Source organism: Malus domestica, chromosome 02 (assembly GCF_042453785.1).
Source record: "Malus domestica chromosome 02, GDT2T_hap1".
NCBI lineage: Eukaryota > Viridiplantae > Streptophyta > Magnoliopsida > Rosales > Rosaceae > Malus > Malus domestica.
The window spans coordinates 33,919,264-33,942,298 of record NC_091662.1 but is presented as its reverse complement, the minus strand read 5'-3'; the positions used below and the strand labels follow the sequence as shown (position 1 = coordinate 33,942,298).

Below are 23,035 nucleotides of genomic sequence, written 5' to 3'. Positions count from 1 at the left end.
CAATGCCAGAAAAATTTTGGATTCGTTTGTTCGGTTCCAATCCGGCCTTGAAATCCCAAGGAGAAAACCTTTATCCCTGTAATTTTTAGGCTACGTTTGGAGGAGGAATTTACAATTACCAAAAGATATAGGACAATTAGTTTACAAATGAATCACAAGAACACTAGACGAACCCCCCTGGCTCTTGCAACTCTCATCCAAATATAAATGGTAATAACGCTACTGCCAATTCGTTTACAGACAAAATAAAACACCAACGAGAAAAGCTTTAGAGAAATGGACTAGACGAGTGTATTAACTAGCAAGATTAAGGGTTCAATTTGTACATCAGTATATATAACCTTATATATATATATATATACCTCAACAGCTTGTCAACTGCACATCTATGAAACACAAATGGCAAACTGCCACGTCTTTCTTCGCCTCCCTTGTGTCTCGTATAATTAACGGTAGGGAAAGACAATTTCCCCCGATTCCTATCTATCCGTCTCTTGCAATCTTCTGTATTAACAAAGAAATTGTCCCTTCAGAGCCCATTACAACAAAGTTATAGTTTCCAGGCAGATCTGATTGCATGCTGCCGTAACAATGCAATTCCTGCTTGTCTGCACATTCGAGAGGGAGAAAACCCCGATAGGCTGAGGAAGCACGTGAAAAGAAGCACAAGTTGGAAAAGTTCAGTCACGTGCTTTCATCAAGAGAAATATCAGCAGGGTCTCCAATCCACGGCTTCCCTTCTCTCCATCGGAACTTAATCCTTAACTTCCCATTTGCGTCGACCCCCACTACCTGTCCTTTGCTCGCGTGGGTCTCCATTCCCCAACCCCACCGTGGGGTCACCAGCCCTTCTCTAATCCTCACTTTGTCCCCCACTTTAAACGGCCTAACCCGTTCCATTTCCGATGCCTTGCAAAGCCACAACCTCTCTGTGAAGCAAAACGCCACCCAGAGCTCCTCATTTTCCATCCGATGCACAACCCCAACACTTGAACGATTCACCTCTCCCCACTGGTGGGCTGGAGTTGAAACTGATGTTTTAACCCTAACCCAGTCACCGATGTGAAGCTCCTCTTCCTCCACAAGTTCCACTTCTGATGGATCCAGCATCCAAGCTTTTGAACCAGCTGGAGTGTATATTCTCAGCTTGCCATCAGCATCAATTGTGGATATGGTTCCAAGACTTGCATGGCTGTGGCCTGACCACCCAAATCTTGGCTGCTTGACAGACAGTTTAACCCTAACCTTCTGGCCAACCATGAGCCTGTTCACCCTTTCAAGAGCAGAGGTAGGCCCAACCCATTTTTCTTGCTCCCCACAGAATCCAACGGAAGTGGTTCCATCCCATGTATCTGCATCGTATCCCAATCCTTGCACCACTCCAACACTACCCGGTCCAATGGATTTCCAAGCACCTGCTTGATCTTCTAATCTCACCCACTCTCCAACTTCAAATATCTGCTCTATTTCAAGATCTGCAGGATCTCCTCTCCACAACCCTGGCAAACCAGAGAAAGCCACTCTCACTTCCCCATCAGCATGAACGCTAGTTATGACGCCTCGAGAATCAGGTTGAGCCCCTCTCCAGCCCCATCTTGGTTCAACTAGCCCAGTCCGGAACCGGACATACTGCCCAATTTTAAAGCATGGGACCTTTTCAACATCTGTGTAATGAGTTATCCACCTGCCTTTACGGAAACAACAAGCCAACTCCAGATAACCTGTATCTTGAACACTGTGCACGACAGCTAAACTTTCCTTTCCAACGCTGTTCCAGTCATAGCTTGGTCGAGTTCCCAGGCTTGGTTTTGAACGTACCCAGTCACCAACTTCAAATCCAGAGAGTCGTTCCGCATCTCCAGGAGAAACTTTCCACAAGCTCTGTCGGCCAGTGACTCTTGTCTACATAACAAACAAGCAAAAAGGTCCTGTTATATGGTTGTTGAATTCTGCACGCACACAGAAGCATATAATATATAGTTGCAGAAATTGTCATGCACCAGCAGAAAATAAAAAATGTTCTACAACTAATTTAACCGAAAAAATGGAAGTGTTCATTTAGCAAAAGTTCCTTTTTTAATTTCTTGTTTTATGTGTCTTCAATTAAAAAGAGAAAGGGACGAGACAGACGGGTTAAGAAGACATGAGATAAGATAAATTCAACAGAAAACTAAAAGACATTAGAATTTTGAAACATTTTAGGTATTGTTCCTCCTCTCCCTTGATCTCTTTCTCTCGTCCTCCGCTCAAATAAGATATTGTATAAATGTCTAAGATAAGAATTCTTACATTCAAAGCTCCATCCATATCAATCCTAACAATTTTTCCAACAGTTGCTGGACTTTCATTTGACCATCCAAGTCTTGGCTGAGTAACAGATGATATCACATGAATCTCTTGCCCCACTTCAAAAGGGGGTACCTTTTCCACATCTGTGACAGAACAAGAAAAAGGCTTGCTCCTGAAGCAGAAGGCGACACCCATATCACCATCTTCCTCCAAGCTATGAATTATCCCAACACTGTTCCTTGTGATATCCTCCCATCCATATCTGGGGGATGGTACAGAAGCTTTGACTCTAACCCAGTCACCTACCTGCATGGTAGAAACGGCAATATGTGGATATGAAGAAGAATAAAAAATGCCATCCTGTTGTATTTTTTTAATAAATATCATATGAATGAAAAATTAGATATTACCTTGAAATCTTCCACCTTCTCCATGTCAGAAGGATCAGACTGCCATGGTATTGGTCGATTTGGTATTTCAATTACCAGGAGCCCATCATTCTCTATCTCACTTATTTTTCCAACACTATGGTGTGTCTCACCACCCCATGCATACCTAGGCTCTGCAACAGATCGCTTCACACATACCCTGTCACCAATCTTCAAAGTAAACACTATTAGTGTTTGAAAAGACTACAGAGTAAGAACTGTACAACAAATATCAACATATCTCGCTCACCCTGAAAGGAGTTACAAGCTCAACCTCCTCTGGTTCACAATGCCATGGACTTGGAAGATAGCTTAATTCCAGCAACAGACTACTATCTGGTCTTATGCAATACACAATACCAATGCTACCAGGTGTAACAGATCCTAATCCGTGCTTTGCAGTTGTAAGAGTGGGGCGAATTCGAACCCAGTCCCCAACCTTGAATTCTTCAACTCTCTCCATCTCTGCTGGATCAGCTTTCCACCCTCTGGAGGCTCCGGGAAAGCCAACACGTAGGATCCCATCATCATCGACACATAGTACAGTACCAATGCTATCACGCGACTGGCCACGCCACCCAAATCTGATAACCAAACAAGGTTTAGTCAACAAATTTATCACGTTGAATAAGGATTACAAGTAAGTTGATATAAGAAGGCGCATATGAAAAGGACTTATCTATGACAGAGGCAAAATTAAAAGCCCAACACAAGATAAAGTGTATCAGATGCCATCACTTGGGAAGACTAAGAACTAATGAACTACTCGACCACAAAGAAAAACAAAAAACTAACCACGCAACAATGCATGAGCTGTTTACTCAAGTAAGCTTAAAAAATTGTTTAGGTAATGAGTTGGTTAAATAATCTAAAAGTCCAATCAGCCAAACTATTAAGTACTTCAGTCTGTTATAATCTATGGTACCTAGGAAAAAATAATCCTGAAGATTGAGGTAAATCAGTAAGAGGGGCTGTGACCAAAAAATGTCTAGTCTTTTTTTTTTGTACAGGCTCTGGAGTAGAACCCGTTATTGGGTATGTGGTATCAGGCATGACAGGTCTCTGAACTGCATAAATACTTTATCCTACACTTGGACCAGTAGATTTTGCAAGAAATGTGAATCAACCTTACAATCCCATAATTACTACAAGCAATATAAGTGGTTTCACTAGTGAATAATTATAATATTTCAAAGGGAGAACCTAAAATATTGATCCTTCCTTTCTAAAAAAGTGAAAATTTGAATTTTAACAAGGGAATTGCAGTATGAAAATTACATTCAGGATCAAAGAACAAGACAAGCTAATCAAAAGTAGATACTACCAAAATCTAATTGAATATGGATGCAAATAGAAACTAATCAGATTCAAACCTGGGTTCTTTGACATCTGGTTTCAGCTGGACATGCTGACCCCTGTCTAAGGGAATAACTTTTACAACTTCATTCGCCGAAACACGAGCATCTCCAGAACAAAATGATACTATCAAATGGTCCTTATCTGGGGCACCTTGCACAAAGCCAACACTTCTATGTTTTGCATCTTGCCAGCCATACGTAGGAGCTGTTATACTTCTTTTAAATTTGACCCAGTCTCCTACATCAAATCTAGACCATAGAGAAAACAAGAAATATGGAATCTATTAGTCGCAAGGGTGTATAAGACATGCAAAAAATATCAAAAAACAGCACAATGATATCATCTCTTCTCACGTTGTAGGAGATAGACGCACTCCCCGATTTACAAGTGCTTCCATCAGATCTTCAGATATCCATTCCCGAGGAAGTGTCTCCAAAAAGTCGCGTAAAGTCTTGCCACTGCCATCAAAGTCAAATGCATAAGTTGGTCATATAGTAGATAGCTTACCCTGTGCCTTCCCACATTTTTGTAGTTCCAAAAAGTACTCATTAAACGCAAAAGTATAAAGGCCTAATAGTCATCAATAAGTCATCCACAACCATGTTATTGTATTAGTCATTATTTGTTTCTTGGGAAAAAATAGCTGTTAAAGTTCAACCGCTTAATAGAAAACAAAGCTGAAAGAGGACAATCTCTTGCAAGTGAAGGTCAAGCCACCCAAAAGCACGATGCATTTATTGGCACTTGCCTGTGATTTCTAGCTTCAACAGCAGCATCAGGATTTCTAAGCATGACAATAAGCCATTCGAGATTTTCACGTATCATTTTTGCTGCATCTGCTGCTATATGGAAAGCATTGTCACCTTCATCATCCTGATAACAATGAGCAAAATACTTTGTACATAAGTAATGAAAAGAAGAAAGCTGCTTTGAGTAGTAAAATATAGGAGCAAAGTCATCAGGCATCATCAAAATATAAAAGCTGTCCTTGTGTATGTGCGTGCAACACTCTAACAAGGGTGTAACGGACTTGTATATCATTATTAGTTATGGCTAAAATCTTGGTAACATCCAATCAATCACCATATCGGTTAAACGGACAGCCTGCCAATCCTAAGAGCATCTCCAATGGGCTCCCTAAATGAACTCCTAGCCAAAATATAGGAAGACTTGAAAATTTTCATCTCCAATCACACTCCCTATTATGCTCCTAGGATAGCAAAACCTCTAGGAGCTCCTAAATCTAGGGAGTGAGAAAGGAGCTCCTAGCATTAATTATTCCTATTGGTTCACAATTATTATAACTCCCTAAACTAGTGAGTATGGTTGGAGTTGAAATTTTATAGGAGCTCCAAAAATAACTTTCTAGTCTTTTTAGCTAAAATTTGATTTGAAAATAGAGAGCATGATTGCAGATGCTCTAACTGGCTCCTCAGAACATCGCCTCGACGTGCATATATCAAATTGGAGTCTATGTTTAGAAGACTATATGCATTCAACATAACATGCGGGCATTATATCAAAACTCAGTTCCAACAAAGAAAAGATTGAGATACCATGAGAATGTATAACTGACAAAACAATTCAATTTCAAGTGATTGAAGAAAAACCTGCAAATTATAATTAGCTCCAGCTGATAGAAGCAGTCCAACACATGACTTTGCCCCTCTGGCCAGTGCTACGTGAAGAGGAATTGTATTTTGTACATTCCGAATGTTCACATCAACTCCAGCATCAAGTATAATCTACCAAGAAAAAACAAAGTTTTCCAAAGTGTCGATACTTCAATAATGCACACAGAGTATAGATGACCAAAAATCATGAAATGGGGTTTAGATTCTGATATTATGTAGTAGGAAGCTCTCTTCCATACCTTGACCAACTCAACTTCATTGGCCATTGAAGCTGTATGCAAAGCTGTCCGTCCATGCTGCAAATCTTGAGCAGTTGGATCTGCTCCAGAAGCAAGCAAAATTTGCACAATTTCTCTTCCTTCTACAACCAGCATCAGGTATAAATATCTATACTAATAGTAACATAAATTTCTTAATTGCTTCAAGTAGAACACTTGAAGAAAGAAATGAAATTAATTTTACCTATCCACTAGTGTACTTAAACATAAAAACCAATGAGGAAAGAGCTACAAAGAAGCAAACAAGATTTCTTGGGGTGGGTGCAAATGTAGCAACATAGTTTACACTAATGAACAAACACATGGTTTATGAAAATCCAAAGATGTCTAAAAGAAATAACAAAGCACAGAAGCCACTAATTTATCTCAAAACAAAATAAATGGATCATAGATGATACAATATTCTATATCAAAGAGAAAAGAAAGAAGAAGAGAGTGTTGAAAAACCCGCACACTAGACCTTCTTCTTTAATGTAACCAACGGCAATAGACTAAACTAGCAAATATTAGTAAACTTAGAAACACACAAGAATTATACTAGTTCGGCAGAACTTTTGCCTATGTACAGTTGTGATTTCTCTATGTAGAAAAATCACCGCTCCTTTGATTAATAATCGAGATTACAGAACTTTTGCAAACCCTAGAACTAATCTCAAAACTCTTGGCTGTCTGGCTGTTTTCTTTCTCTCTTAAAAAATCAGCCTTGCCGCACCCTATTTATAGACATAGGGTTGGCTTATATGTCCCAAAGCTGATTGAATTCCTATTTCTAAGTGGATTAGGAAATTACACTTATCCAAATCCAAATAGACTTCTAGAAATCCAAACCTAAAGTGAATAAGGAAACTGAAATTCTTTCCTAATCCCTCTAGGACAAGAATCGGTATACCTGTAGGTTTCCTAAAACAATCCTAAACCAACTAGGACATATTTGACGAGCCAAAATCCTAACAGAGAGGAGAGGGGGGGGGGGGTAGTAGACAGAGATAGACGGAAAGAGAGCTTAAGACGACAACTTTTAATTGTTGACATATTGACATAACATTTGGGATTCAAAATTTAAGCGCCCACCCTACAAGTCATCATGGCTGGATAAAACAATTGTGAAAACATTTATTTGTTGGAAAAAAAATGGGATTCAAGATTTAAGTGCCCGCCTTACAAGTCATCATGGCCAGATAAAATGTTAACCAAGGGAAAGTTCTTAATCTGTGCCCTCCCTACAAGTCATCATGGTCGGATAAAACATTTATTTGTTGAAAAAAAAGGGGATTTTAAGATTTAAGTGCCCGCCTTACAAGTCATCATGGGCGGATAAAATGTTAACCAAGGGAAAGTTCTTAATCAGTATCTATAGACCTATTAGCTAGATCTCTTGACCAGTTTTGTGACGATGGACCACTGTAGTTATGGAGCTTGTAAATATTCATCAACAACCATTTCAAGACTTTGGAACATGCAATCATGCATATTGCATAAAACTAGGAAAGACATCAAATTTAAAAAACATATACAATTTTTTATGACATAAATAAATAAAATTGTGCATAAAAAGCAAATTGGCATGCATGAAGCGCGTGCCAAGATCCTAGTTTCAACATTAAAAAACTGGGTAGGTATTGATTAGTTATATACCCATATGTCAATTATTGGATGCTATAATCACATCAACCAAAGTCCGAAAAATAATCAATATCAAACAAAGTGCCTCTAAAACTACTAAAAGAATTAGAAGTTCAGATCAATGAACCAGACATTCCAAAGATCTAAGATTACCAATTTCATGATCTTTCTTTAGAGAAGCTGCCATACACAATGCAGTGCCAACTGGACTTGGTCTATCAATTGCATCAGCAATCTCTTCTGGTGTTGCAACTTCCACCCACCTTCTAACAACAGCAACATTCCATGTTGCCACACACAAGTGCAACGGTCTATAATACAATAAGAAATTAACAGGCAATTAAAAATCGAGACCAAAAATATATGTAGTTTTAATCCACTTGCAATTTGCAAAATCATTTTAAGATAGACATGCAACTACTCTGATAACAATTTACAAGTCTATTAAAATATAACCTACAGAACAAATATGCTTAAGAAAAAAAGTGACAACCGTCAGGCATACTAAGCATGTACTTTGAATCACAGGATCAGCAAAATGATTGGGCCAATGATTCCAGAAAGGCTCAACTAGTACAACTCACCACCTATACTGTGCACTTTGGATATAGTTAAACAATTTTAACACATCAACAGCAGGTAAACCCTGCCTGCCTATAAATTAAGAAAGCATAAATATATTTTCTAAAACCTGATTATGGCTCAATGGATTGTGCATATTAAAAGTAAAAACAAAATATATTGCATAAACACGTCATCAATGAATTTCATTTCCCGATAGCTTGCATACACATGGTTCTTATATCGGAAAAAAATGAAAATCAACTTTGTACTTACGTAAACTTTTCTGAATTCAAAACACACATTGACCTAGAGCCCCCATTTTCCAGAACAACAAGGGCACAATCTGTATATTTCTTCGCAACAGCTCTATGCAGTACAGATTCACCTTCCTCATCCACTGCATTAGGATCTGCTCCAGCCATTAGTAACTCCTGAGATCATACAAAGTATATGTTAAGAATACACCTATCAAGAACCTTATGAAGTAAAATGAAATATCATTAAAAATCCAACTGACACATACACGCATACAATCAGGTTGGCCATGATAGGCACAGACATGAGCAACAGAGGGACCAAATCCTTCTCGCAACCTAGATCTCACATTAGCACCTCTGTTAATGAGAGCATGAACGCATTCTGGGGATCCAGCTACTAATGCAAAAACCAGTGGAGGATCCCCATCTTTGTCCAAGACATCCACATTCGCCTCTTGATACTCCAAAATAGAATTAACAAGTTCTGCACTACCGCGTCTACAGGCCAAATGGAGAGCAGTTTGGCCATCAGCATTTTGAGCTTCTAATAGAGACAATATTGTGCTGTTATCACTCCCTGCTGAAGCCTTTTGAAGCAGATCTCTGGACAACCAACGAAGTGTGACAAGGAGAATAAGGCAAAAAGTTTGTGTTTAAGAAAACTATAGCTCAAATAATTCCTTGACAAAGTGCACTAACCTAACACCGCGCACATCCCCTTCAGACACAAGTCTATGCAGAAGGGTGGGGTTACCCTGAAAAACTTCTGATTTGGATATAGGAGATGGTTCCGTCGCATTTGATCCAGAGAATTTAGCTAAAACACTGTTCAAACACTCGAGATATAAGTTTTTTTCCCTTTTGATGTAAATCTAACGAAATTGGCTAGAACACAGTGAGTTACGCTATTTCTTCTGCCCTCCGGGATTAATCAGATACCCCAAGTTATTAAAAATTTAAATTGTATATACATTTACATATAAGAACCCCCTTCTTAAGAGGATCCCTTTTCAGCCCTAATCATAAATGTGATCTATCTGAACTGTTCATTTTCTAAGACCTCCTAAAGGATCATCCTTCCAGAACCTCAAAAGTTGAAAATCGTTTAGTCATCTAACTGTAGCACAACAAATGGACGAACACATTGTTTCCAATAAACAACGAGGTGTTCATGATGATAATCCAATGGCAAAACAATTTCCAATTTTGCTTTACTGTTCGGATCACTGAACCACATTGTGAGTGGCCCCAATAATGGGATCCCTTTTCAGTATTCATCAAAAGTGATCATATTAAAGGATGTTGCCTATATATAATTATAAATGTTTGTGTCTCTGTCTCATCCAACGATATCAGCTAGGATTGATTAAGTCAAGATGCTACAAATAAAAATACCAGAAACTTCAGGGGCACGATCAGAACTTTGAATTCTTACTTATCAGGACTTGCAGGAGGGCTTCGTGGTATCTCCTGCAAATGGCGAAGAAAAGTGGCTAGCATTGAATTAAAAGATGGTCTTTTCGATGACTTGAACTGCAGGCACTCGCCAATCATTTTCCACAATTCTCTAGGTATCCCAACACCTACTACACTTGCATATTGTGGAGGTAGTTTCCGAGCCTTGATTACAGCCCGATAAATTTCCTCAGTGCTTAAACCAACCCATCTGCACAATGAATTTCAACTTGTACTAAAAATCATTTCACAAAGGGAAAACGAATGAGAACTTTCAAATATACAGTATGTTGCTCCACATACGGAATGGAACCAGTGCACATTTCTACCAATGTACAACCAAAACTCCATGCATCTGACTCAGCAGAAATACCAATAGCATCCTCCCAAAATGGATTCAATAACTTCTTCACTGGCTCCCATGCCTCTGGAGCTGCATAGTGGGGGCTGAGCATTGTACACTCCATACAAGAATGGATCCTTGAGGTGTCACACTCCAATCGAGCTTTCCGGCAGGAAGGTTTCTTCAGAATTGCAGCAACTCCATAATCAGAAACTACTGCATGACCACTTTCATCCAAAAGAAGATTGGACGGTTTTAGATTCATACAAACAACACCTGCCGCATGAAGTTCAGCCACTCCTCGTGCAATGTCAGCCCCATATCTACAAATGGCAAGCGCTCAAAACATCAAGACAATAATTAAGCCAGCTAGTAGTTACTAATATAAGATATTATATACACTTACACATTGGTAAGTTTGGATTGGTAAACCTCTAACTCAACTAGAACTTAAGTATGTGTGGAATGTAAGTATAAGCATATACATGACCATACTAACTTTTATTTATAAACTTCCAAAACATTTCAAATTAAGACAAGAGATGTGCGAAGCAAACCGGCGCTCTCTTTTGGAAGCTGGTTACATGGACAACAGAATAGAAGTTTTGTATCGGTGAAGACACAATTTTTTATATATTTGTTCGCAAAGACTAAAGCTCAGCATTCAGATTCAAAAGTGCATTCAGAAAACCAGAATGATATTCCAAATCATTTTTATTGTGTTAGTATTTCCCGCTTCTAACTCCGCCTATGTCTTACATGGCCGGTCCCAAGCCCGGATAAAGGAGGAGGGGGAGGGCGTCAGGTAGTCGACAGCCGGCACTCCATGATCACGTCGAATCCTTATGAAAATGAATCCAGAACAAAATCGCGCTAAAGCTAGGGCGTCACCCGTAAGTGGCGCGCTGTGTGGCCTGAGCACAGTGATAAGTGAGCAAGGGTCGCTGTATCTCCATCGGCACCCGGATGCAGTGTTAAATGAGCAAGGGGGCCATAGAAACTTCTTTTCGAACGACTCCACTCAAAGTTGTTTGGGAGCATATGCTCCTATCAACTTTACCCGGGACACACAAAAGAAGTACTTTGATCCTATTAGACGGGGGAGGGTGAAGAAGCTAGGACAGAAGGGTAGAGTTCAAGAGAGCAAAATGCGTTTAGGAACGTGGAATATAGGAACCTTAACGGGAAAATCTATGGAAGTAGTGGAAGTTATGGTGAGGAGAAGGATAAATATTATGTGCCTACAAGAAACTAAGTGGGTTGGTAGTAAGGCAAAGGATCTAGAAAACTCAGGGTTTAAACTTTGGTATTCGGGCACAAATAGAACGAGAAACGGTGTTGGCATCATCGTGGACAAGACCTTGGTACAAGATGTTGTAGATGTCAAGAGGGTAGGAGATAGAATCATGGCAATCAAGATTGTAATAGGACAAGAACTTATCAATGTGATTAGTGCGTACGCACCTCAAGTAGGGTTGGATACGAGTTCGAAGGAGAAATTTTGGGAAGATCTTGGAGACTTGGTGCAAGGAATTGCTCAAACGGAGAAGTTATTTATAGGAGGAGATTTAAATGGACACGTGGGCAGGGAGACAGGCAACTATGGAGGTTTTCATGGTGGCCATGGTTTTGGGGAGAGAAACGAGGATGGGGAAGCTATCTTGGATTTTGCAATGGCATATGATCTCTTCTTAGCCAACACCTTCTTTAAGAAGAGAGAAGAACATGTGATCACCTACAAGAGTGGGTCGTCAAAAACACAAATAGATTTTCTTCTAATGAGGAAAGGGGATCGTATAACTTGTAAGGATTGCAAAGTTATACCAGGAGAGAGCGTGGCTAATCAACATCGCTTGTGGGTGATGGATGTACATATCAAAAGAGTAAGACAAAAGAACAAGACTTGGAAGTGCCCAAGGACTAGATGGTGGAATCTAAAAGAAGAAAAACAAGCCATTTTCAAAGAGAAGGTAATCACCCAATGTGTGTGGGATAGAGAGGGGGAAGCTAGCCAAATGTGGGATTCCATGGCTAGTTGTATCCGAAAAGTAGCAAAAGAGGTATTAGGAGAGTCCAAGGGCTTTGCCCCACACCAAAAGGAATCTTGGTGGTGGAATGAGGAGGTACAAACGAAGGTGAAGGCTAAGAAGGAATGTTGTAAAGCCTTATACAAGGAGAGGACCGATGAAAATGGTGAAAGGTATAGAAAAGCGAAGCAAGAGGCGAAGAAAGCTGTCAGAGAAGCTAAGTTAGCGGCTTACGACGATATGTATAAACGACTAGATACCAAAGAAGGAGAGTTGGATATCTATAAACTATCTAGAGCAAGGGAAAAGAAGACAAGGGACCTAAACCAAGTGAGGTGCATCAAGGATAAGGATGGAAAGGTTCTTGCTACAGAGAACGCGGTTAAAGACAGATGGAGAGGTTATTTTCATAATCTTTTCAATGAAGGACATGAAATGAGTGCTTCTTTAGGGGAGTTGAGTAACTCAGAAGAGTGTAGAAACTGCTCTTTTTATCGTCGAATTCGGAAGGAAGAAGTGATTGTAGCTTTGAAGAAGATGAAGCATAAAAAAGCAATAGGCCCAGACGATATACCAATCGAAGTGTGGAAACTTTTGGGAGAGACAGGTATAACATGGCTCACTGACCTTTTCAATAGGATTTTGAAAACGAAGAAGATGCCAAATGAGTGGCGAACGAGCACTTTGGTGCCTATCTACAAGAATAAGGGCGACGTACAAAATTGCATGAACTATAGGGGTATTAAGCTAATGAGTCATACAATGAAGCTCTGGGAGAGAGTCAATGAGCATAGATTGAGGCAAGAGACACGGGTTTCGGACAACCAATTCGGGTTCATGCCAGGGCGCTCAACCATGGAGGCAATCTATCTCTTACGAAGATTGATGGAAAGATATAGAGATGGGAAAAAGGATTTACACATGGTCTTTATAGATTTGGAAAAAGCGTATGATAGGGTCCCAAGAGACATTCTTTGGAGGATTTTAGAGAAGAAAGGAGTACGAGTAGCATATATCCAAGCTATAAAGGATATGTATGAAGGAGCAAAGACTGCCGTAAGAACTCATGAAGGACAGACCGAAAGCTTTCCCATAACTGTAGGATTACATCAAGGCTCATCCTTAAGTCCTTACCTTTTTGCGTTGGTAATGGATGAGTTAACAGGACATATTCAAGATGATATTCCTTGATGTATGCTTTTCGCAGACGATATAGTGTTGATAGATGAAACTCAGGAAGGGGTAAATGCAAAGCTTAACCTTTGGAGAGAAGTGTTGGAATCTAAAGGTCTTCGCCTAAGCCGATCAAAGACAGAATATATGGAGTGCAAGTTCAGTGCAAATGGAGGCCAAAACGAGTTAGGGGTGAGGATCGGAGATCAAGAAATGCCAAAGAGCGACCGTTTTCGTTACCTAGGATCTATCTTGCAAAAGAACGGAGAATTAGATGGAGATCTCAACCATAGAATACAAGCTGGATGGATGAAGTGGAAGAGTGCATCCGGCGTGTTGTGTGACCGCCGTATGCCACTGAAGCTCAAGGGAAAATTTTATAGGACGGCAATAAGGCCGGCGATGCTGTATGGCACAGAATGTTGGGCGGTGAAACATCAACACGTACACAAAATGGGTGTAGCGGAGATGAGGATGCTTCGTTGGATGTGTGGGCACACGAGAAAGGATAAGATTAGGAATGAGGATATCCGGGGTAAAGTAGGAGTAGCCGAAATTGAAGGAAAGATGAGAGAAAATCGGTTACGGTGGTTTGGACATGTGCAAAGAAGGCCTACTGACGCTCCAATTAGAAGATGCGACTATGGGACAGAGGTTCAGGGCCGAAGGGGTAGAGGAAGACCTAGGAAAACTTTGGAAGAGACTCTAAGAAAAGACTTAGAGTACTTGGATCTAACGAAGGACATGACACAGGATCGAGCACAATGGCGTTCTAAGATTCATATAGCCGATCCCACTCAGTGACTTGGATTTTCCAAGTCTCCAACCGAGAAGTTTTCCTCACTCGGGAAATTAAGGGAACACTACCCCAACCTACATGCTCCACTCAGAAAGCTTCAACATACAAGCTTCAACAAAAGAAAATTCAAAGAACTTAGCGAAGAAGGCTTTGGTGTATTTAACACAATACGTTGAAATGAAGGAAAGCTTATTTATTGATATCCCCGATAAGCTACAAATATGTACATATACATGAGTCAAAATAAACACACAAGAGGGAGCCTTCACAAAGGTTGCTTAGGAGAAGTCTCAGCAGTCGGTAGAGCTCCAGAAAGAGAAGGCACCGGAGGGGGATCATTTGGAGCCTCAGTACTGGACAGAACCCTAGAAGGAGGAGGCATCAGAGGTTGATCATTTGGAGCTTCATTACGCGGTACAGCCCCAGAAGACGAAGGCAATAAATGCCTTTGGAACAAACCCACAAATCTCTGATGATCAAGTAAAACCTGACCATCAGTTTCCTTCATCTGGTCAAGCTTCCTCTTCATGTTTGTAGCATAGTCATGTGCGAGCCGGTGCAACTGTTTATTCTCATGCTTGAGCCCTCTAATCTCCTGTTTGAGACTCATCACTTCAGCCGCCAATGATTCAACTTGGCGGGTTCGAGCAAATAGGCGTTGGGCCATATTAGACACAGAACCTGCACACTGAACACTGAGAGCCAGCGAATCCTTAACAGCTAACTCATCAGACCGTTTGGAAAGTAGTCTGTTATCTTTGGGAGTGAGAAGGTTCCTGGCCACCACCGCAGCGGTCATATCATTCTTCATCACGGAATCCCCAACGGTAAGAGGACCAGTAGGGGAGACGAAGGATGGGCGCCATATGTTGTCTGGAGAAGGCGGGGTTGCCTCTTCAACAAGGTTCAAGTCAAAACGACGGTCGGAGGGGCCAGACATTTTCAAAGGTGTTGAAGAGAGAAGAGGTCGGACAAATCAAGATCTTAGAAGTGCAAGAATGAAGCTTCTACTGGTGGAGATTCAAGTGTGCTTTAGAACTTAATGCCAGCCCCTATAAAAATTTGCACTCGACGGAGCTTCAGAAATCGAAGAGGCGCCTGCTCAGAAATCGAAGAGGCGTTTGCTTTCTCAAAAGCTGAGCTGCTTAGAGATCACGAGGGTTGATCTCAGAAATCGAAGAGGTTTTTGCTTTCTCAAAAGTTGGGCTGCTCAAAGACCACGAAGGCCGATCTCAGAAATCGAAGAGGCGCTCGCTTTCTCAAAAGCTGGGCTCTCCAGAGACCACGAGGGCCGATCTCAGAAATCGAAGAGGCACCTATTTTTCCAGCCTTGTCAGCACCTGTCACACGCACACTCAGCTTTGCGGAAATTATGGGCATTCTGTCGAAGACTTCTGGGGAAGTAGAAAACACATGAATCTTACTGTTCAATCACCCACTTCCCACACGCAACAATAGCTCATGGGTACCACAGATAACTTTGCCAAAGTTCTCTGCCAAAGTTGAGCACGTGAAGCTTGCAGCTCCCACTACATCGCTCTGACCAAGAAAGGTAAAAGAATAGCAAAGAAACAGCACTAACAAAGTTTAGACCCATAAATTTTGAAGGTCTAGCTACCATATTATTACCCACAAGGGTAAAGGAACAGTACCACTGCTGGATAATTGGAAAGTCCCTGTGTGTCAACCTCTGTGCTTCGTGGCAAGGTAGACTAGCAAACATGCCCAACCTTTACTCACATTCGAGAAAACACTCCCAACAAGATTGCTTGCTCCAAAATCGAAGAGGCACCGCCTTCCGAATCTCGAGAGCCAGACTCCCAACATGATTACTTTCTCAAAAATCGAAGAGACACTGCTCCCCGAATCTTCGAGAGCCAAACCCCCAGCATGATTGTTTTCTCAAAAATCGATGAGGCATCGTTCTCCGAATCAATCGAAGAGGCGCTCGCTTTCTCAAAAGCTGGGCTGCTCAGAGACCACGAGGGCCGATCTCAGAAATCGAAGAGGCACCTACTTTTCTAGCCTTGTCAGCACCTGTCACACGCACACTCAGCTTTGCACAAATTATGGGCATTCTGTCGAAGATTTCTAGTGAAGTAGAAAGCACATGAATCTTACTGTTCAATTACCCACTTCCCACACGCAACAATAGCTCATGGGTACCACAGATAACTTTGTCAAAGTTCTCTGCCAAAGTTGAGCACGTGAAGCTTGCAGCTCCCACTACATCGCTCTGACCAAGAAAGGTAAAAGAATAGCAAAGAAACAGCACTAACAAAGTTTAGACACATAAATTTTGAAGGTCTAGCTACCATAATATTACCCACAAGGGTAAAGGAACAGTACCACTGCTGGATAATTGGAAAGTCCCTGTGTGTCAACCTCTGTGCTTCGTGGCAAGGTAGACTAGCAAACATGCCCAACCTTTACTCACATTCGAGAAAACACTCCCAACAAGATTGCTTGCTCCAAAATCGAAGAGGCACCGTCCTCCGAATCTCGAGAGCCAGACTCCCAACATGACTACTTTCTCAAAATCGAAGAGAGTGTAAAGGAACAGTACCATTGCTGGATAATTGGAAAGTCCCTGTGTGTCAACCTTTGTGCTTCGTGGCAAGGTAGACTAGCAAACATGCCCAACCTTTACTCAAATTCGAGACAACACTCTCAACAAGATTGCTTGCTCCAAAATCGAAGAGGCACCGCCCTCCGAATCTCGAGAGCCAGACTCCCAACATGATTACTTACTCAAAAATCGAAGAGACACTACTCTCCGAATCTCGAGAGCCAGACCCCCAGCATGATTGCTTTCTCAAAAATCGAAGAGGCATCGTTCTCCGAATCTCGAGAGCCAGATACCACAGACCACTTTTTCAAAGTGCTCTGACAGAGTTAAAACATGTGAAACTGACAGCTCCCACTACCGTGCTATGACCAAGCAGGGTAAAGGAATAGCATTACTACTTGTTGTTAGGGAGACGCCTATATATGTCAACCTCCATCCCCAACGGACAGGCAGACCTGCAAAAATGCTCAACCCTTCATCATATCTGAGAGGGCACTCCCAACGAAGCCTTTCGAAATATTCAGCTTTCTTTCCCCCCGATAATACCTCTGCAAACAAGCTATACTAGAGCAAGAATATCTCATATCATCAGGGTTAAAAGCAAGAGTATCCCATATCATGCTTTTTCCCTATCTTTTCCTTTGGCCTTGTTTTTACCTGCAAGACAAGGAGAAAGAGAGCAATCAGTCAGCACTTGGAATCAAGCTTCCAGCCAGGAACTGACTGCCTGGAACCCCTTACCTGATTACTTACCTGGCATTGCTCTCGAGTACTCATCTTCAACATCTTATGTTTCCAAGGAAGATTCCGCATCTGCTTGAGGAACAGATAGGGCAAGTGCGAAGGATACAAGGAAGCATGTGGAGACAAGCGTAACAGCACACGTGCCGATACATCCATTACTCTGTCAAAAGCAAAAGTATCCCATATCAGCAGGGTGGAACGTACTCTAGATTTGATGGACTTGTTTTGACCCTCAAATTCTTCAGTCGGCCTTATACTCTGGAGGAAACCAGAAAACCCTCCAGCTCAGTTCAAGAATAAGCCTGTGGAAAGTTACTTCTTCAAAAGCAAAAGTATCTCATATCATCTCTTCTCATTTTTCTTCTCTTTATCCTTCATGCTGTTGCAAGATGGGGAGAAGGTGAACAATCAGTCGGAGCTCTGAGTGCTTACCTTGTCTGTCACCTCTTTCAGCAGACCCCCTAGCTCGGCGACTTGGGGGACTCCTACTACATGGTTTGTATCGCGCTTGACCAAGCCTGAAACTACAAGTAAGCTTCAAGTGAAATTGATACATTACCTTGTGCATCTCCACCAGTTAAAGATACCACCCCTGGATGGAGGAAAAGTACTTCCAGAGAAGATGCCACATCTACCTATGAGACAGATAAGGCAAGTCAAGACGACACCACACTCCGATACTTAGAAGTTTCGTGTTTACGAGATCATTCTCCCACAATATTTCCTAATGTCATTTGTACTAAATCATTCACTTGTACTCACTAAAGGAGAGCTTGAACCTATGTACTTGTGTAAACCCTTCACAATTAATGAGAACTCTTCTATTCCGTGGACGTAGCCAATCTGGGTGAACCACGTACATCTTGTGTTTGCTTTCCTATCTCTATCCATTTATATACTTATCCACACTAATGACCGGAGCAATCTAGCGAAGATCACAAAAAGCGACCGTTTTCGCTACCTAGGATCTATCTTGCAAGAGAACGGAGAATTAGATGGAAATCTCAACCATAGAATACGAGCTGGATGGATGAAGTGTAAGAGCGCATCCGGCGTGTTGTGTGACCGTCGTAGGCCACTGAAGCTCAAGGGAAAATTTTATAGGATGGCAATAAGGCCAGCGATGTTGTATGGCACAGAATGTTGGGCGGTGAAGCATCAACACGTACACAAAATGGGTGTAGCGGAGATGAGGATGCTTCGTGGGATGTGTGGGCACACGAGAAAGGATAAGATTGGGAATGAGGATATCCGAGGTAAAGTAGGAGTAGCCGAAATTGTAGGAAAGATGAGAGAAAATCGGCTCCGGTGATTTGGACATGTGCAAAGAAGGCCGACTGACACTCCAGTTCGAAGATGTGACTACGGGACAGAGGTTCAGGGCCGAAGGGGTAGAGGAAGACCTAGGAAAACTTTGGAAGAGACTCTAAGAAAAGACTTAGAGTACTTGGATCTAACGGATGACATGACACAAAACCGAGCGCAATGGCGTTCTAGGATTCATATAGCCGACCCCACTTAGTGGGAAAAGGCTTTGTTGTTGTTGTTGTTGTTGTTGTAGTATTTCCCGCTTCTACCTCATAAATACAGAAATAAAGAAAGCTTCTTTGTTTATGAAAGAAAAACAATTCTACAAGAATCAGTTTAAGCTTCATATATTTCGGAACAAATGAGATATTCATTCAATATTTCCAAGTTTCAAAAGTTCTTTTTTTTTCCTTTCAGATTCCTCGTTGCTAATCAATGTAAATAAAACCTTTGCATCAGTTATCAAACATTTGTAGCACAAATGGTGGTTAAAGGAGGACAGGGTAACTACAATTAACAATTGATCTTGTATAACAATGCATTTATTATGTTGATTGCCCATTCTATTGAAGGGAAAATTAACATATAAGATCATTTTTATTAAAAGTCTCTATTTTGACTTACTAAATTGATACAGCTGTTCACAATTTTGCAATTAATTGGAAGGTTTTATTTCCAGCTTATGGCTACAACAGTAAAGTTAATACAAACTCAACAATAGTAAGAATGATATGGCTAAATCTGACAACTAATTTCAATGGATTTAAAGAATTTGCAGGAGTATTGAATGAAAGGTTATGTATAAGCTTGATCTCCATGTCAAGGGAAATTCTTGTAGGTCTCATGCAACCAGCAATCCCCATTTTTTCCATTCATACCTGTTCCGTCATGTCCATCCATTGAGAGATTACTCTCAAGTCACAAAGAAAATCCCGTTATTCAACATCAACCTTAGTGAGCAAATCAACATTCTTATAAAGTTTCTAATTCTCCGTTTCAGGGTTAAAAAAATGAGGTATATATTGGAACAGAAACTACGTTTAGCTAAGTAAGAAAGGTCAAGAATTGAACTGCTTGAAAGCTTTTTAGTGAGGACAACCTTTCTGGGAATGGAAGCCACCACAATTTGGTGATTGCAATATAACTTGTATCCTCAGTTAGCATTGAATGCAAAGGGTTATATTTGTAGTTTTAGGGCCTCACATGGGATTATGCTATATCAAACTCAATAGAATACCATCCCACTTGCATAGTAAGACATTGACACGAAAATGCATTGGCAGGACACATACGAGGCTACCATGGACTGCAACCTAGTTAGCCTTTTGGGGACTGAAAAAATCCTCCTATAATTTTGCTTATGTTGAGTGTTTGTCTATCAAATTATACCTAGTAAACAACCCACTAAACCTAATAGCAATCCTAAATGAATGAAAAACATAGATAGCCTAACCAATTGAAAATTCTTGACTCCGCTCTTGCGAGTAGGACTGCTTCCATGCTCATTTGTTAAAATATGCATCCACTCAACAAAATCATAATCCATGACTTAACGAATCATAAAGCACATAACTCTAACCACTAAATCAACATCCACAAGAGTTTCCTACACTCGCAAAATACCTTTATGAACTAACAATACAGAATTACCAAACAGACCAAGAAATTAAATTACTTTCCACACACATACGCACAGTGACAGATACAACTCAGTCAGAATATAACACATTATAGAATACAAAACCTTTCAAAGAAAAAATGAAAAGAAGGAAATTTGAAACCACAAAACCTTAGAATTTGCTCCAAAGTCAGCCTGCCCTCATTGCGCTGCATCTCGGACTGAACCGACCCATAACACTTATCCATAACAAGACACAAGGTGCCTTCACTCTTCATAGCCCCATGAAATGTGCACACATTCCTACACCACATCGATGCCCACCGCAAATTATCCAGCTGCCCCATCACCCAATCCATACTTGTCTCCTCCGCCACCGCCACTTTCTTCACCGCAACCCGGTGACGACACCTTCCACCTCCACCTCCAATGACAGCAGTCCACATTTGAACCCCGGCCTGCCTCCCCTCCCCTATCCGCCGCACCAACTTCAAGTCGTGGTGCACCGCCAGCTCGATCGCCGGTCCACACCCACCCGAGCTCGACGTGTGGGACCCACGAGCACACCGTCGGTCCCCATCCTCATCCTCATCGTCGTCCCCATCCTCGTCGTCCGTGTAATCGTAATCGAAATTGGCGGCGGCGGCAGACGAGACACCATTGGAGCTGGAGTGAATCAAGGCGAGTACGGCAAAGTTCTTGCGGAGGGCCTGAACGGAGTTCCCGACGACGGTGACGTGGCGGCAGCGGGGGCAGACGAGGGTAGTATCCGGACACGAAGAGAACATCTTCGACAAGCAGTCCTTGCAGAAGCCATGGCCGCACTGAAGCAAAAGCGGAACTCTTTCCTCCTCGTCGTAGCGGGTCTGGCACACCAAGCAGCACGGTACCTTCATCGGATTCCGGCTGCTTTTCTTTCAGCTGAATTGAATCGATCGGAATCGGGAATCGGGTTTCGGATTTCGGAGCTCCGGGGGAGCTCAGAAGGTCGGGTCGCGAGTGCGAAAGGGCAGATCCATAAATAAAATGGGGAGAGAAAATGGAGATTTGAGAGAAATGAATGATCAGTTGGGGTGTTGGGCTAACAAGGAAGGAAATCTACACCAACAAAGAAAACAGGGTTTTAGCCTTTTTAGAGAGAGAAACTAGAAAGAGAAAGAGAGAAAGAAAAGAAAGAGAGAGAAACTAGAGAGAGAGAGAGAGGAGGCTGTGTCATGTCTTGTAACTTGCAAGTTGCAACACGTTTTTTATTTTTGCTCTTTTAATTTTTTGTTTTGGTGAAGTTATTCTTTTTTTCTTAAGATTTTTAATTTTAATTTTATTTGTTTTGTGATTTTGTTTCGCTTTCTTTGAGCTAAACCATTTTAGGACGAAATGATACCGGTTTTATTGTATTATTGAGGTCTTCAATTCAAAGAAATTTTTAACAAAACTAAGAGGTCATTAGCCTAAGTCAAAAGAATTCATATTCAAACTCACATTCTAAAGTCAAAGGAATTTTATTCATGATTAAAATGTCAAACACTTTACAATTGACATTTGAGAAAATCTACAAATAAAATTTTGAATATAACGAACGAGATGACACTCATCAACAATGAATAGTACCAACTCACACAACAAAGTAGACTCATGAGAAACTAGAAACACACCAATCAAAAATTAAAATATTCATTGAGAGACAACTCACAATTAATCTTACCAAAAAAAAACACTTATTAACGAAAAAAATAGCACAAAAAATAGATATGCAGCAAGGCATAGGAACCGAAAATTAAGTTAGAAGGCTTGAAAATTTGGGGAGAAGGACTGGCATTGGAGGATAAAGTCGATGAGTTTGAAACTTAAACAATCAAATTGATAACTTGTTAAAAACATAAGGGACCACCATTTGTGGTATAAAATTGAGCAGGGATTTAGCTACAGTCAAAAGTTTGTCATTCAATTTCATCTTACATACAACAATGTCAACCAAATGGTAATTATGAAACGTTAGGACGGTAATTTTGTCCAAAGGGTTTGGGTGCCCTCTTATGCACGTATTGGGCGCGCGTTTTGTGGGCTTGGATGGAGAGAGTCGAAATCACGAACAGGATTAGGGGGCGTTTTAGTCATGTTGTAACTTGGGTTGGGGGTAGGTCGATCTGAATTTGATGGCTCAGAGGGTTTTCTGCAATTATGTCTGAATCTCTGCGTCTTCAAATGAACTGACAGTGATTTTGTTTTGTATTATTTATTTTTCCAGGTGAACTACTCCCGAGAGCACGACAATATCACCAAGTATATTTGCTCTTTTTGATTTACAGATCTAATGGGTTTTTGCATGCCAATCTTGGTTTTGGTTTCTTTCGTTTGTTTCAGTTTGCAAAGCATGACGTTCTGACCTGAGGGTTCATTTCAAGGTACTGTTATTATTCTTTTTTGTTCTTAGAGTTTAATGTTTCGGAGTTGCATGCTTTTGGGCTTTTGTTGGAGGATGTAATGATTTGGTTATGAAATGTGGGATTTCTATTCTACTTTTGTTGCCTATAAGGATGATCTTCTCTGTTTTTTATTATTGGGTAGAG

General features: G+C 41.0%; 1 protein-coding gene across 3 annotated transcripts; it reads right to left on the bottom strand.

Moving 5' to 3' along the window:
• Positions 1 to 267: 267 nt before the first annotated feature.
• Positions 268 to 21,698, bottom strand: LOC103411978 (E3 ubiquitin-protein ligase KEG-like). Of its 3 annotated transcripts, none has more exons than XM_029095812.2 (16): positions 20,640 to 21,698; positions 10,191 to 10,553; positions 9,868 to 10,098; positions 9,132 to 9,257; positions 8,699 to 9,035; positions 8,449 to 8,606; positions 7,765 to 7,922; positions 5,950 to 6,071; positions 5,687 to 5,821; positions 4,825 to 4,949; positions 4,430 to 4,534; positions 4,091 to 4,324; positions 2,968 to 3,301; positions 2,700 to 2,888; positions 2,290 to 2,595; positions 268 to 1,902 (listed from the first exon to the last, which is right to left on the bottom strand). In XM_029095812.2, exons 1-16 carry the CDS (start codon positions 21,362 to 21,364, stop codon positions 685 to 687), a joined length of 4,866 nt encoding a protein of 1,621 aa, XP_028951645.2. In that variant the 5' UTR covers positions 21,365 to 21,698; the 3' UTR covers positions 268 to 684. The 3 variants fall into 3 exon arrangements, with proteins under 3 accessions (XP_028951645.2, XP_070666058.1, XP_070666064.1); XM_070809957.1 differs by having other exon boundaries at positions 5,950 to 6,068; positions 20,640 to 21,672; XM_070809963.1 differs by having other exon boundaries at positions 10,191 to 10,972; positions 19,120 to 21,530.
• Positions 21,699 to 23,035: the final 1,337 nt, after the last annotated feature.